Source organism: Carcharhinus amblyrhynchos, chromosome 19 (assembly GCF_965287045.1).
Source record: "Carcharhinus amblyrhynchos chromosome 19, sCarAmb.v2.hapA, whole genome shotgun sequence".
Classification (NCBI taxonomy): Eukaryota; Metazoa; Chordata; class Chondrichthyes; order Carcharhiniformes; family Carcharhinidae; genus Carcharhinus; species Carcharhinus amblyrhynchos.
In genome coordinates, this window is record NC_137342.1 from 36,237,286 (window position 1) to 36,253,573 (window position 16,288).

The 16,288-nt window shown below is 39.4% G+C and overlaps 1 protein-coding gene across 1 annotated transcript in view; it reads right to left on the bottom strand.

The window, feature by feature from the left end:
- Positions 1–16,288, bottom strand: part of snd1 (staphylococcal nuclease and tudor domain containing 1) — a 907,822-nt gene that overhangs the window by 611,956 nt on the left and 279,578 nt on the right. Inside the window, exon 15 of the mRNA XM_080207582.1 lies at positions 6,940–7,081. Coding sequence (XP_080063708.1) covers positions 6,940–7,081 — 142 coding nt within the window. The remainder of the gene's footprint in view (positions 1–6,939; positions 7,082–16,288) is intronic.

A 16,288-nucleotide genomic window follows, 5' to 3' on the forward strand; every position in this document is an offset into this window, starting at 1 on the left:
CGTATCTTTGTTGAAAGTTATGAAGTATCTCCTTCAACGTCCGCCACTGTTTCTCTACCATTTTAGCTTTTAATTTATTCTCCCATTCCATTTTATTCAATTCTGGATTTGTGCCTTTCAAATACCTGTATTTAGATTTAAGACTCTAGTTTTAGATTTCTCTTCTTTAAACTGAATGAAAATTCTATCATGCCATGATCACTGTTACCTGGAGGATCCTCTACTGTGGGGTCACCAATTAATCCTGTATCTTTACACATTGCCAAAATAGCCTGTTCCCTGATTCCAGAACATATTGTTCTGAGACGCTGCCTTAAATAGACTTTATGAACTTGTACTCCAGGCTACTTTTGCCAATTTGATTTTTCCAATTAAGATTAAACTCTTCCATGGCTCTTGCAGTACCCTTCTCATCAATCTCCATTGTCTCTCTCAGTGGATACTCTGTTCTACACTACAGTTATTCAGGAGGTCCATAAACCACTGCCCAACATTGAATTCTTGACTTAGTTATTTCTCAACTCCACCTAAATTGATTCTACATATTTATCCTCTGAACCAACCATAATATGATCTCATTCTTTATTAACGTAGCTACACCACCTCCTCTTCTCTTTTCTTCCTGTCCTTTTGAAATGTCAAGCAACCTTGGATAGTCAGGTCCCAGCTGTGGTCATCATATCATTTAACTCCATCTGTACTAGCAATTCATCCATTTTGTTACAAATGCTACATACATTCCAAAAAAAGTTTTTAATTCCACCATTTTATTATTTTTCCCTACTCTGGTTTTATTTACTGATTCCCTCTTTTGCTCGCATGAAATTGTTCAGTTGACGGATAAAAATAGAATCTGTTAAAAATCTGCATGAATGAATTGTAAATGCATTTTTATTTGAAGATATGGAATAATAATTATTCAATGTCACTGACTCACTTTTCCTAGATTTAGTGAAGCTCAAATAAATTGAATAAATTAGGGCAGCATGGATCACTTCTATAAAGCTGTACTGTACATGTGAACGCAGGCATACTGAGTTCCTAGAACACGGAGCTCCAGCGTACACCTCTGATCTAAGGTGACCTTGCAATCCTGTGGGCCATCCCATTAATCACCTATTAATGATCCAGACTTAACAACAAAAAGCCTCAAAGAATGCTCAAATAGCTTATTCTCTGAACATCCCTTGAACAGGCTGATGTGTCAAGTTTGTCTCAACAGGATGACCGATCACTAGCACGATACGATCAACAATGTCACCACCAGGTACATGCCTTCTCTCTCTGAGTGTCTCACTGTTCGCAGTTGGAGCATTCTTTTCACTGATAAGACTTCAAATAAATTCTTGGATCGCTGAATGTCAGCTGAAAAATGCATCTGTCAGGATGCAACTGAACTCGAGCATCTTTTTCCTCTTTGTTTGTTGAATGTCAAACTTCAATTCTTGTATCTTCTTACATTGCTTCTTCCTCCTCCAGTCCTTTGAGATTGCCGTGCTCCTCCAATTCAGGTTTCTTGTTCAACTCCGATTTTAATCATTCTACTTTGGGAGTCGTACATTCAGCTTGCTGTGCCCAAAGGTCTGAAATTTCCTCCCTAAACAAATTCAGCTTGCCACTTCACTCTTCATCATTAAAATTCTCATTAAAGCCCACATCTTTGTCTAGGATTCTGCTCACCTGTCCTAATATTTTTTCAGTTGACTGTAAAATATTGCTGATGATCCTGCAAAGTGACATGGGACATTGCACTACAATAAATTTAAACTGCTACCCACCATCAAGTTAGAGCTCTCCCAAGATATGTCCTAGCACAATTCTGATACAATGTACTCACTAACAAAAATGGCAGGTGTAAAATAGAGAAGGGATGAAAAAAGTAATGAGAACATGAAAGCCATGGCATAATATTACCTCACCTTGGATATCTACTGTGCTATGGTGACTGACCCCTTTCTACTGCGTTGCCCTTAAAGGGATAATCAGCACATTAAGGGCAATCACCACGTGTACAAAAACTTGTTTTTTCACCATTTCATTGCAAATAACCAGAAGTAAAATGGAACATTGAAAGACGAAAGATTGCCAATGTAAATCTAGCACAAATTAGCTTCTGCCCTCTTTGCACAACTCTCTTCCACCCTGTGCTCAATGGCCTGTATTACCTCTTAGCTCAGCTGAATTTTAAAATCATCATCTTTGTTTACAAATTCCTCGCCCTTCATTATCTCTGTAACATCCGCCAAGATATCTGTATCCTAAGCTCTGGAATTCCCTCCCTTAACATCTGCTCCACACATTTCCATGAGCCATGGTGAAACTTGAACACAAATTCTCTTAATTATTAGTCCAATAACAATCATTATACTACTCTATGCCATAATGAATGCAAGCTATCATTTTCAACACATGCTTTCAAAAATGTACGAATTTCCAATAACTTAATTTGCAGAACCATCTCATTAACGTTACTCAATTCAACAGAGCGAGCTGAATTGCCAGAATAAAAGAAGCAATGGCATTTACTGATGCTAATTCAGCTCATGACTTTGCTCAGTAACTGTGACTGGCAATTCTTCATGGAAGAAAAACGTTGGTTTTCCATACCATCAGTTATAGGGAGTCTGCCAACTGTGACTTGCAATTCAAGTAAACACTGCATTGCATGTTGTGAGGGTCTCAGGAATATCATATTAAAAGGGTAAGGGTTTTCTCCCCAAAATAGCAATTACACAGTAACAACATTCATTTGGTGCATTATGTATGCTTTGCACCCAAACAATGCCAGTTGAAGGTTGCTCACATAATAAATCAGCTTCCACCAGGCTCAGTAATCACACATAGAAATAGGAGCAGGAATAGGCCTTCTGACACTTTAAACTTGATTACCCAACTCACTAACCGGTTTCTGTTTTCCACTCTCCCCCCCCCAACCCCCTAAATACCCTTTGATCTCTTTAGCCCTAAGAGCCAAATCAAATCCTTCTTGAAAATATACAACGTTTCGGTCTCAACTGCTTTCTATGGTAGAGAGTTCCACAGGCGTGAAGAAATTTCTCCTCATTGAATGGTCCTCAGATAGTGCCCCTGGTGCTTGACTCCCATGCCAGCAGGAATATCTTTCCTGCATCTACCATATTAGTTCTGTTAGATTTTATAGGTTTTTATGAGATACTCTCTCATTCTTCTAAACACCAGTGAATTAAATCCAAGCCAACTCAATTTCTCCTAATGTCAATTCCCCCATCCCAGGAGTCAGTCTGGTAAACCTTCACTGCACTCCCCCTAGAGCAAGAACATCCTTCTTCACATAAGGATACGCAGCATGGCTTTGTAAAGGGGAAGTCTTGCCTTACGAATCTGGTAGAATTCTTTGAGGAGATGACAAAAACGGTCGACAAAGGACGAGCTGTTGATGTTGTCTATATGGATTTCAGTAAGGCGTTTGACAAAGTCCCTCATGGTAGATTGGTAGAGAAAATTAAAGCTCATGGGATACGTGGCCAGGTATCTAGGTGGGTAGAGAACTGGCTTGCAAAGAGGAGTCAGAGAGTAGTAGCGGAGGGGTCCTTTTCTAGCTGGAGGTCTGTCACTAGTGGTGTGCCACAGGGCTCAGTACAGGGACCTCTTCTCTTTGTAGTGCATATAAATGATTTGGAAGAGGGAGTAGCTAGTGTGATCAGCAAATTTGCTGATGACACCAAGATGGCTGGATTGGCGGGCAGTGAGGAGCAGTGTCTGGCAATACAACGGGATATTGACAGGCTGGTTGATTGGGCAGATACATGGCAAATGGAGTTTAATCTGGATAAATGTGAGGTGAGGCATTTTGGCCAGAATAATGTAGGGGGGAGTTATATGACAAAGGTTAAGCCCATAAGGAGTATAGAATCGCAGCGAGACCGAGGGGTGCAAGTGCACAAGTCTTTGAAGGTGGCAGTGCAAGTGGAGAGTGTGGTGAAGAAAGCCTATGATATGTTAGCCTTTATAGGAAGGGATATAGAATATAAGAGCTGGAGTCTAATGTTGCAGTTGTACAGAACGTTGGTTAGGCCGCATTTAGAGTACTGCGTCCAGTTCTGGTCGCCTTACTACCGGAAGGACGTGGAGACTCTGGAGAGAGTGCAGAGGTGGTTTACCAGGATGTTGCCTGGTATGGAAGGACTGGGGTATGAGGAAAGATTGAAGAAATTGGGGCTCTTTTCCCTTGAAAGACGGCGACTGAGGGGGGATCTAATAGAGGTATAAAAGATTATGAAGGGTATAGATAGAGTAAACAGAGGTAAGCTATTTCCTATGATACAGACACATAGGACAAGGGGCCATGGGCTTAAGGTAAGGGGGGAGAGGTACAACAGAGATATTAGAGGGAGGTTTTTCACACAGAGGGTAGTGGGGGTATGGAATGCTCTGCCAAGTAAGGTGGTGGAGGCAAACACGCTAGAGTCATTTAAGAGTAACTTAGACAGGCACATGAGTGGGTTGGAGATGGGCGGATATGGGAGATTGTTTTAAATAAGGGTCATTAGCATTGGGGCGTCCCTGGAAAGGTAAATGGATATGGTACAATAATAATTTTTTTTTCTTTTCATTCACAGGTTTTAAGTCGGTCTGCCTTGTGTCCAACGAGGGGCATACATGCGATGGGTCGTACTTGGGCTGCTCTTGGTTGTTCGAGATTGGCCTAGTGCTTCATGTCGTTAGCGTGTGCCTAGACTGGACCAGATACTGGGCAAGACAACAGCTCAGTGGCTATCACTGATTACTGTGCAGACACATGGATTTGGGCCAGTGTCTGTGGGAGTTTGCGCATTCTCCCCGTGCTTGCGTGTTTTCTCTCCGGGTGCTCCGGTTTCCTCCCACGCCCCAAAGATGTGCTGTTAGGCTGACTGGCAGTAATAAATTGTCCCTAAATTAGTTTCTCTCAATGTGGATGGCCATAAAACATTAGACAAGGTTCATGGGTGGAGGGGGGGGACTGGTGGTGTTGGGATGGCGGCGTGGGCTTGTTGGGCTGAAGGGCCTGTTTCCCGGGCTGTTTTTGTTCGTCGTTTGTAAGATCAAAACAGCACACAATATTCCAAGTATGGTCTCACCGAAGCCCTGCATAACTGCAGCAAGACATCCCTGCTTCTGCACCGAAATCCTCAGGCTTTGAAGGCCAACATACAATTTTGCCCGCTTCACCACCTGCTGCATGTCCTCCAATGGTGATATTAGTACTCCCAAAAAATCAGAGTCAATCAAAAAACAAGTGTATTGCAATACGTCCTTTATAACATAAAGTAAGGTCCAAATAAGGAGGCTCAGCGTTAATAATTTGTTCTATACCCAAAATTACTTATATACCAAAACTATGATCCAGACATTCTTCATGAACATGTGGGCAAGGGCATATTATAGTGTAATATTCAGACTGAAGGTTCAGACTTAACAAGTGTACCGACAGAGTCACAATACGTAAAGCCTCAAATTAGCACCAATAAAACATACAAACCAAATAAACCTGAAGGAGGTAAAAAAAATCATTTACTGGAAAAGTGAAGAACCATTCTGAAAAAATATTATAAAAGTTATCCAGGAACACTCAAAGACAATACTTTTTTGAATTAATGTATCAAAACAACAAACAGATACTCATTTTTCAAATCCACCAACAAACAAGGCTAATCTTCAGCAAAATCCTAAGTACTAGTGGGTGTCTGGAACTTGAGGGCACAACCTCAGAGTGAAGAGATGCTCCTTTAAAACTGAGATGAGGAGGAATTTCTTCAGCCAGAGTGTGGTGCACCTGTGGAATCATTGCCACAGAGGGTTGTCGTAGCCAGGTCACTGAGTGTCTTTAAAACAGAGGTAGAAAGGTTCTTGATCAATAAGGGGATCTAGGGTTACAGGGAGAAGGCAGGGGAATGGGGATGAGAGTCATATCAGCTATGATTGAATGGCAGAGCAGACTTGAATGGCCTAATTCTCCTATGTCTACACACCAGCTATATCTGAGATTCTAAATCTAGTCTGACCCCCTTCTCTCAACTTGCAAACTCATTCCAAAGGATTAGCACTCTCAAGGCCAAAGTAAGTCAACCTGAATAAGATCAAAATAATCTTTTAATCTGTAATCAAATATTGACAAGAAATAAAAGGTTATAGAACAGATGCACCAATCATAATGCTCTGTATCAAGAAATCACCAGTGCCATGAAGCTGGTACAACGTTAACCAAATGAAAGACAAGTCCATAGGTACGCCATTGGCTCAAAGACAGTGGTTAAACCTTAATGTAGGCTTGTCCAACCTTTATGCTTGGGTGGGTGGGTGGACGAGAGGAGTGGGGGAGAGGCTGAGGGACACCTTTGCGTTACATCTTCATTTTGGGGACTGAGAAAGATATGGTCTGGCAGAAGAATAAACTGAACTATAAAAAAGAGTTGGGTTTTAAGGAAAAAGACTATTTCTGAACAAAGGTACGGCAACACAAGAGCAATAAATTATCAAGTTTGAAGAAAAAGTAATAAACATGTCCAGAGTATGAGATGGTCAGTGTATGCGGATGGGATGAATGAGCAACCCGTGACTGGGCATTAGGTGGATATGCGCACACCCAGTCACCAGTGCTCTGTCTCCAATTTGGAGCCATCTTGTAGCGCAGCCACATTTCAATAATGTTAAGGTTCATAGTGTGACTTCAGACATGCAATTGCTTCAACAGTTTGTTTTGAGGAAAATCAAAACAGCCCCCTGCAGAGCTTTCCTCCAATACTACGATGGATTCTCCTGCTGCTTTGACATATCATCATCATGAGCACGGGGACCAGTTGTTCATCATCTAAGTTGGAGATGTTCGTATGCGAAATTAAGCCAAATCTCGATTTATAGATCAGATTGCAATCTGGTAGAATATAATTAGAACCAACTTCAAATTAATTTACAAGTACTTACCTGCCAGTAGGAAGGTGATGAGGCAGGTTTCTTTTGGCATGTAGAGTTTCAGGCGGGAGCCACTGAAGACATATTCAACTACAGCCTCTGAACGACCGGCTCGCTGCAGGAATGGCAGAAATTGCTTGGCTTTCTGGGTGTCCTGGAAGCAATAAGGCATGAAGTTATTTGGGAATGTGTGTGTAGACTGATCACCACCAGCAAAGCATGATACGAATGAATATTGATGTCAATCAGGATGAGAACTCAATGAATTTTAGCCCTCAGCTTAAGGGCATCTGCGGCAGTTGCATCCCTTGTGGATATAACACAGACTGAAATCTTTCCCCCTCACTGCTGTTCAAACAGATCACACTGTACATTTGCGCACTAAATTTGCCTAAAATCATCACGCATCAGAAGCAGTTTTCTCTCAATTAAGCTTTTTGTGATTCTTGCAAAAATAAGATACAATATAAATACGAGCCTCTCAGGAACTGCAACGTCGTAAGCTTGAAGAGCAACAGCATTGATATTTTGAGTTGAATAACAATGAAGCAATCAGTTCACCTTACTGCAAGTACCCATCAGCTAACATTATGCTCCATCAGAGTTGTTCACTGTGCAGCTAGATATAAAGACATTTTTTCATTGATGTTCATTCAGTTCAAATCTCAAGCATGGAGAGGACTGAAAGAAAAATTCCCTTACTGCAACAAAATTACAAATTTAAACTAAAGAACAAGTGTATTTTACAATTATTTTACACACAGTAATCTTGTGGATCTGGTACACACAAGAGTAATTCAAAACATTAGACCATTTTAAAACATCCAGGTGATTTCAGCTACAAATCTCCATGTTTTTCTTTCAAACCTCCATATTACTTACCATTTTCCCCTAAATTGAAAACATAGCCATACAAAATTTGAAATTAAGGATTTTACAGAAGCCATATAGATACCATTTTCCCCTAAATTGAAAACATAGCCATACAAAATTTGAAATTAAGGATTTTACAGAAGCCATATAGATAAGTGCATCATACAAGCCGCATTAGGTGAAAACTTGTAGCTACATGGAAATTTCTAGCTTTTCTAGAATAACCAATGACTTCTCGAAAGGAGTATGGCTTTACAGGACAATTTTAACCTCAAAACAGACATTACATAATGTGTAAACAAACACCAAGTAAATTAGCTACATAATAATCAATAACAATTGTGAAGGAGACAACTGTATGCAACTCTCAGAAAAAAGACAACTTAATAGCTCAGAGGAGAAAAGATTTTCAAATGCTGTTCTTAAGGCTTAGAATGCAGGCAAGTCTAATTGGAATGGGTGAAACACATTGTACAGTATGAATGCTGGAAGAACTGAACTTTACTTTGTCTCACATAGCAAAAGCTACCACAGCACACTATTGGTTTCTACCCATTAGATGCCAAATTCATTGAACAACTGAAAACTATGGACTCTCACAGCTAGAATTCCTATAGTGCAGGAGACCATTTGGCCCATCGAGTCCGCAACAGCCACATTGACCTTCGGCTTCAGTGATTATTACTGTTTGCTGAAGCTTGGATGTTTTAAAGGCATGCAGGGTTTATTAGAAAGGGATAGACTGCACTTATGAAGAATAGAAAAGACAATTTGTAGCATTAGAAGATTATAAAATGTCATTACAGGGAAGAAACTAGTGTTTTCATTTTGATCAATGACTTGTTTTTATATAGTGCCTTGAATGGAGCAAAACAGCTTGAAGTGTTTCACAGAAATTGACACCAAGCCCAAAAAAAGGAAATATTAAGAGGGTGAATAAAAGTTTGGCAAAAGCAATAGATATTAAAGATGTTTTTAAAAGCCAATAGAGAGAAGGTTTATAGTAAGGAACAAATTCCAGAGGTACAGTTTTGAACAGCTAAAAACAGAGTAGAAGAGTCGCAGGAGCACAAGAGTTCTCAGAGGTTGTCTGGCTGGGGGAAGATTAAACTTAGGGAGTGATGAAACCATGAAAATGATTTGAACACAAGAATGAGAATTTAAATCTGAGGTAATGGCGTGGTGTCAAATGGCCATACAGCTGTTAACTTCAAACCATTGTTTAAAAAGGAAGGAACTGATGGACCAAGTAAAAGTCACTTAGCCTAACTTTGGCGGAGGACATTGTTGGAAATATTTTGACGAACAGTAACTTAAGCCTTTCTAAATTATGATTAATATAGTATGTTCAGCATAGACCTACGAAAGGAATGCCAGGTCTAAATGACTGAATCTGAGGCAAAGCTTTTGGTGTGGTGGCCTAAACGTGGGACATATCAATGATTTAGACTTGTAGGTCGGGAGCAATATTAAGTTCAGAGGTGATGTAAGATTTGAAGTGCATAGAGATTTAAATTTTATGAAAAGCAGAGCAAGGGAGGGGAGTACAATCAGGAGAAGCTCTGTGATAGGGTGGAAGGCAAGAGAAATAAAATGAGTTGAGAGACGGTAACAGGGCAAGTAAAGACACAAAATGTGTTTAGAGGGAGCATAAACAGGAAAACAAAATTCATCAACGGCTGCTTTCCGACCCAATAAAAAGGGGAAGGGATCATGAGCTGAAATTGTTTATCCCGTTCTCAAGTCCAGAAGACTGTAAAGGACCTAATCAAAAGATGAAGTATTGTTCCTCAAGATTGCAGGGAACTAAATGTGAACTAAACGGAGGTATTCTGCAAAGCAATTACCCAATTTGCATTTGGTCTCCACAACGCAGGCAACACTACACCATGAGCAAAAAATACATTATACTAAATTGAAAAGGTGCAAGTAAATTGCTGTCACGGCTAGGAGTCGTCCTTGGGGCCTTGCATGGTGAGGGCAAGTAGGTAAAAGAGCAGATGCTACATCTTCTGCACTTGCATGGGAAATGCCAGGGAAAGGGTGGTAAGGGTGGATTAAAGAGTGGAGTAGGGTGTCATGGAGGTAACAGTCCCTGCAGTTCAATACAGAGGCTGGTGAAGTGGAAGGTGAGGGCAAGGACAACCATTTTGTAGTTCTGAGTGGTGAGTTAAGAGGCAACAGCAGAATTGCAAGAAATTGAATAGACATGGTTGAGAGCCCTGATAAACATGACAGAAAGGAACCCTCAGTTAAGGAGAAAGGGAGACATACCCATAACACTAATATGGGAGATTATATAATCGTAATAAATGAACATTGACTGAAAAACTGGGAGATTGTAGTAGAGTCCTTACAAGGAGTCAAGTATGAAGAAATGTAATCAAGGTCAACTGGCTTAAAAATATCTCTGGTCAGGTTCAGTCACTCCTACCTCTCCCCAGTATCTCACTCATATTAGTAGCAGAAGTAGGTACAGCTTTGTCTTTTAAAAATCATTTAGACAGTTACATGAGTAAGATGGGTATCGAGAGATATGGGCTAATTGCGGGCACTTGGGACTAGCTTAGTGGTAAAAACTGGGCAGCATGGACAAGTTGGACCAAAGGGCCTGTTTCCATGCTGTAAACCTCTGTGGCTCTATATTGGCCAAGGTGACGTAATTGTTTAGAAAGATATCCTGCAGAAGGATCACTCTTATAACCTTAACATGGATATATTATTAAGGATGCAGAGACATTGTCCTTCCCTCTTCCGCAACACTCCAGTCAATGGCTTTATAATTAAACAGAGATTCTTTAAAAAGCACATTGATTATCGACTATGCAAGGCAGGATGTGCCTGGCCATCAGGCTGGAAAAATCCTTAGCTTCATCAATCATCAATTAGCATACACCTATTGGTGAATTACTGTCACTATGTTTGCCAATTTGACTGTATATTTAACACAAGTTAGTCAGCAGGTGTTAACAAGTTACATATTCTCTCTTTCCTCTGTTCCCAGAATAACTTGAGCAGAACAGAAATGCATGAATACAATTTAAAATATACCCCATCTTTACTTGAAGTAGACATGTATCAAGGACAATGTTTACATAGAGTTCCCACTGATGTCCATATCACCATTACTGCTTAACAGTTAGTAGCAATTAATGTTTTATAATCTGTGGTACAAAACTTCCACTAACCAACTACAAATTTCCCAACAAATCTACAATTGTGTATGGCAAGTGGTTAGCACTGCTGCCTCACAGCGCCAGAGACCCGGGTTCGATTCCTGGCTTGAGTCACTGTCACTGTGGAGTTTGCACGTTCTCCATGTCAGCATGCGTTTCCTCCCACAGTCCAAAAGGCGTGCTGGTTAGGTGTATTGACCCAAACTGGCACCAGAATGTGGCAACTAGGGGAATTTCACAGTAACTTTACAGTTAAAAGGTGGGGCTAAATAGGCTGGGACATTTTTCTCTCCAGCATAGGAGGCTGAGGAGTGACCTTATAGAGGTCTACAAAATAATGAGGGGCACAGACAAGATAGATAGTCAATATCTTTTCCCAAAGGTAGGGGAGTCTAAAACTAGAGGGCATAGGTTTAAGGTGAGAGGGGAGAGATACAAAAGTGTCCAGAGAAGCCACAAATTTGAGTCCACAAATTCACACAGAGGATGGTGAATGTCTGGAACAAGTTGCCAAAGGAAGTAATAGAGGTGGGAACAATTTTATCTTTTGAAAAGCATTTAGATAGTTGCATGAATAAGATGGGTATGGGCCAAATGGGAGCAATTGGGATTAGTTTAAGGGTTTTTTTTAAAAGGGTGGCATGGACAAGTTGGGCCGAATGGCCTGTTTCCATGCTGTAAACCTCTATGACTTCATTGCAGTGTGAATGTAAACTTTATTTGTGACTAATAAATAAACTTTTAAAACTTTTGAGTACGAACAATGCCACTATTATACATTAAGCACACAGGCAACCATTATGAGCAATTCCAGAACAAATACAAGACAGTATATTTCAAGACCTTACTTCTATCATGCTTTTTACAAACTCAGTACGTTCCAAAGCATTTTACAGCCAAAGTACTTTTGAAGCTTGTTCACTGGGGTAGTGTAGGAAACATTGAGAGAACTTGTGCGCAAATTGGATGCGAACAGCAAAGCAAAATGACATTAACTAAAACTAATCTCTTTTATTAGTGATGTTGATTAAGGGATATGCATTAATCAGGACACAAGGGATAACATGAGAACTTAAGGATCGGAGCAGAAATAGGTTAGAGGGTCCCTTGAGCCCACTCCACCATTCAATAAGATTGTAGCACATCTTTGACCTTCAACTTACCCTTCTCACTCTATCTTTTAATTCCCCTAGAGTTCAAAAAACTACCTAGTTCAGCCTTGAATATACTAATGATCTCCACAACCCTCTGGGTTAGAGGATTCCAAAGATTCACAACCCACAGTGAAGAAATTTCTCCTTATTTTAGTCTTATCCTGAGACTCTCCAGTCAGGGGAAATAACTTAGCATCTATGCTATTGAGCCCCTCAAATTCTAAATGCTTCAATAAGATCACTTCTTTATTCTTCTGAATTCCATAGACTATAGGCCCACTCTACACTCTGTCCTCTCATGCTTGGAATCGGTCTGGTGAACTCTCTTTCATCTGCAAGGCAGGTATATCTTTCCTTTGATAAGGAGACCAAAACGAAGCACAATACCTTAGGCTTGTTTCATCAAAGCCCTGTTCAATTATAGCAAGACCTCCCCACTAATGTGCTCCACCTCTTTGCAATTAAGACGAACATAACATCTGCCTTCCTAATTCTGAGCTGTTCCTGCATATTACTTTATGAATCTTGCATAAACACACCCAAATCTCTATGAACACTAAAATTTAAACATTTCTTACCAGTTAAATATTGACTTTCTAATCTTTCCACCAAAGTAAATAACTTCACATTTCCCACATCATGTGTTATCTGACATCTCTTTCCCTTTTACTTAGCCTATGTGCTTTGCAGTCTCACGTCCTCCTCATAGCTTACTATCCATCCTAGCTTGATACAGTCAACATACTTGTAGACAGCTTACTAAGGGTCTCTTGAGGCATCAGCATTGATTCTTGTGACATCCAATTAGTAACAGCCTACCAAACGAAAAATGACTTGTTTATTCTTATATTTTTACTTTTGTTCTTAAATCAACTCTTTATTCATGTGAATATATTACCTCCAACCCCATAACCTTTTATCAAATAATGCTTTGTGAAAATCCAAATATTCTACATCCACTGGTTCCCCTTTATCTAGCCTGCTAGTCACATCTTCAAACAATACTAATTACATGTCAAACACAATTCCCTTTGATAAAATCATGTTGACTGTGCCTCATGTTGTTATTTTCTATTGAAAGAATGGAAGAGTCAATTACTCAGGGGCACAGGTTTAAGATGTGAGGGACAAGGTTTAAAGATGTACAAGGCAGACCTTTTACACAGGGGGTGGTGGATGCCTGGAAATCGTTGCCAGGGGAGATAGTGGAAGCGGATACAGTACTGACTTTTAAGGGGCTTCTTGACAAATACATGTATAGGATGGCAATAGAGGGATATGGTTCCCAGAAGGGTAGGAGATTTTAGTTAAGTTGGACAGCATGGTTGGTGCAGGCTTGGAGAGCCAAAGGACCTGTTCCTGTGCTGTAATTTTCTTTGTTCTTAATCGCCTGTTTGTTCTCACTTCATTAATGGATCCATCATTTTCCCAACAGCTGATATCAAGCTAACTGACCAACAGTTGCATGTTTTCTATCTCTCTACTTTCTTAAAAAGCAGGATTACATTTGCTCTCTTCCAATATACTAGAAAGATTCTCTAATTTAGGCAATTATGAAAAATCGTAACATGCAATGATTATGTGCATTTAGAATCTTAAAATGAAGGCCATCGGGACAGAAGATTGTCAGCTTTTAGTCCACAACTTTCTTCAGTATTTTTTCTCGACTCATATTAATTACTTAAAAAACTTCATCCTCTTTCACTCTTGGTTTCCTACTGTTTTGTGATGCTTTTGTCATCTAATTTGAAGATAGATACAAAATATTGGTTTAACAACTCTATTTCTTAATTCACCAATGTAATTTCTCCTGACTCAGCTTTTTAAGAATTTACTAATGTTACTTTTTTTTTTACGTTTTAGAAGTTCTTACCATCAGTTTTCATATTTGTTACTTTACTCTCATTCTATTTTTCCTACCATCAATTTTTTTATTTTCTTTGCTGGTTCCTAAAACACTCCTAGTCCTTAGGTTTACCAACATTCTTTCCAATATTGTAAACTTATTTCAATCTAAATATTATCCTCAACTTCCTTAGTAAACCACATTTGAACCATTTTTCTCAGAGGACTATTGTTTCTCAATGGAATGCATTTCTGTTGAGAACTTTGAACCATTTCTTTAAATGTTTGCCACTGCTTATTTAGTTCCATACTTCGTATCTATGTAATTGGTTTTTAAGTTTAAGGCATTTGTTTCATAATAAAATGTCATCCTAAAACTTGATGTGAAATATGATTACTTTGCCCCATGGGATTCTTTACTACAAGATTACTAATTGACTCCATCTGAATATACAATGTAAGATTTAAAATAGTAGAACTAACCTAGGAAATGGCTATGTATCATATTAAGAAACTGTCCTGAATGAATTCCAACTATCCTCCAGGTTAGCTTGGCGAATTAATTTGTCCAGTCTATATAAAGATTCAAGCCCCTGCGAGTATTGTATTACCTTTGTTACAAACTATTATCTCTTGATTAATATACTATCCAATAGCATAGCTGTTGTTAGGAGGGCTTGTAAGCTACTCCAAGCAGTGCTTTCTGACTCGTTATCTCTGATCTCCGCCTATCTATTTCCTGATCTTCCAATGTCGAAATCCTCTATCACTTTTATCTTTAAGCCACTCTGTCAGGGCTAGTCCCCTCTCCTTTTCTTTCTGCCTATCTCCCCTTCATTCTCCGAAATAGTATCACAGGATACGTTACGTCCACTTGACTGAGAAAACTGAATCACAGTTTAACATTTCATTCAGTCAGCAGATGGATTAACGCTATAAGGTTCTGGAATTGCCAAATCTATCCCCTTGAAATTGGAACGGTAACCAGCATATAGATACTCAATGTTATGTAGCTGTCACATATGCAGTTTTTCTTCACTTGTAATTCACAGTTTGACTTCCCACATTTTATATCGATCCAATGGCTGGGAAACATCCTTGCAGACCAGTTAGCAAAATAAAAATCTACCATAAGACAATGCAGTCAGGCTGGTGAGTTACTCAGCTCACTGAAGAACAGAAGGTTTATAAAGCAGTTATTTAGTATATTGCAATTGTGGGTAGTGCTACCTCTGGAGGTCCTAGTGGAATCTGCCTACATAAATGCACCAGAACATTTACTTTATAAAGTTGCTGCTAGCATCAAAATGAAGAGTAACTGACACATGAAATAGTTGGACATGTATGTAAAAAAAATACAAGAATCAATCACAATACCTAAATTGAACTTGTAATATTTAAATTTCTTAAATTGTCTGTAGTACATGCTCTAGAATACTTTGGTTTCACCTCCAGTACACGAGGGAAAAAGTGTTTCTGCTCCTGAAAGCTGTCCAGTGATTTGGAATCCAAAGAGTTGTGGATGCTGCTTTCATTGATTATATTCAAGACTGATATCAACAGAATTTGAACTCTCAAGAGATAAGGGGAGCAGAAAGTGGAGTTTAAACAAAAGATCAGACATGACCTTACTGAATGGCAGAGTAGATTCGAGGGGCCGAATGGTCTGTGCATGCTCCTATTCTTTATGTTCAAAATCCCACTTGAATTACACACATACAGAATTGTGCTCCCAGAGCCTAAAGGTTTGCTGAAATTCACCAAGACCAAACTCTAGCAAAGGATTAACATATCCTCACAAGGGAAATGGAAAAATTTTCAATGAGAAACTAGACAGCTAACACTCCACTTCCAAGTTGGCAAGTCCCAAGCATGAAGATTACCATGATAACAAAAAAAATGTGCTTTATACAAGTTTTGATATTGCACTGAACAGGATCAAATTTTGGAATGGCTTCCCATTATAAATCACAGACCGGCTGAACGCAGAATTCTGTTGCACTGCAGACATTTCAGTTCAGGTTCAATAGTATCCAAATTAAGAGACGGCTAGCTGAATGCAGCTGCTTTGTTGAGGCAACTGGGCAGACATCTTGGAGCTGTTTAATGCTATCTCAAAATAATATACTTTGTTATGATGTTATATCACTAATATTGATGTTAACATGCACTGCTGGCTTTAATTAAATTCAATATTCCCATTCATTTGTTGATGGGAACACTAAAATTCGTGTCGTTAACAACAGAAAAATCTTGGACAGTATACTGCCCTGGATCATTTAGCATTACTGCTAATTTTTGAGAGTATTAGCA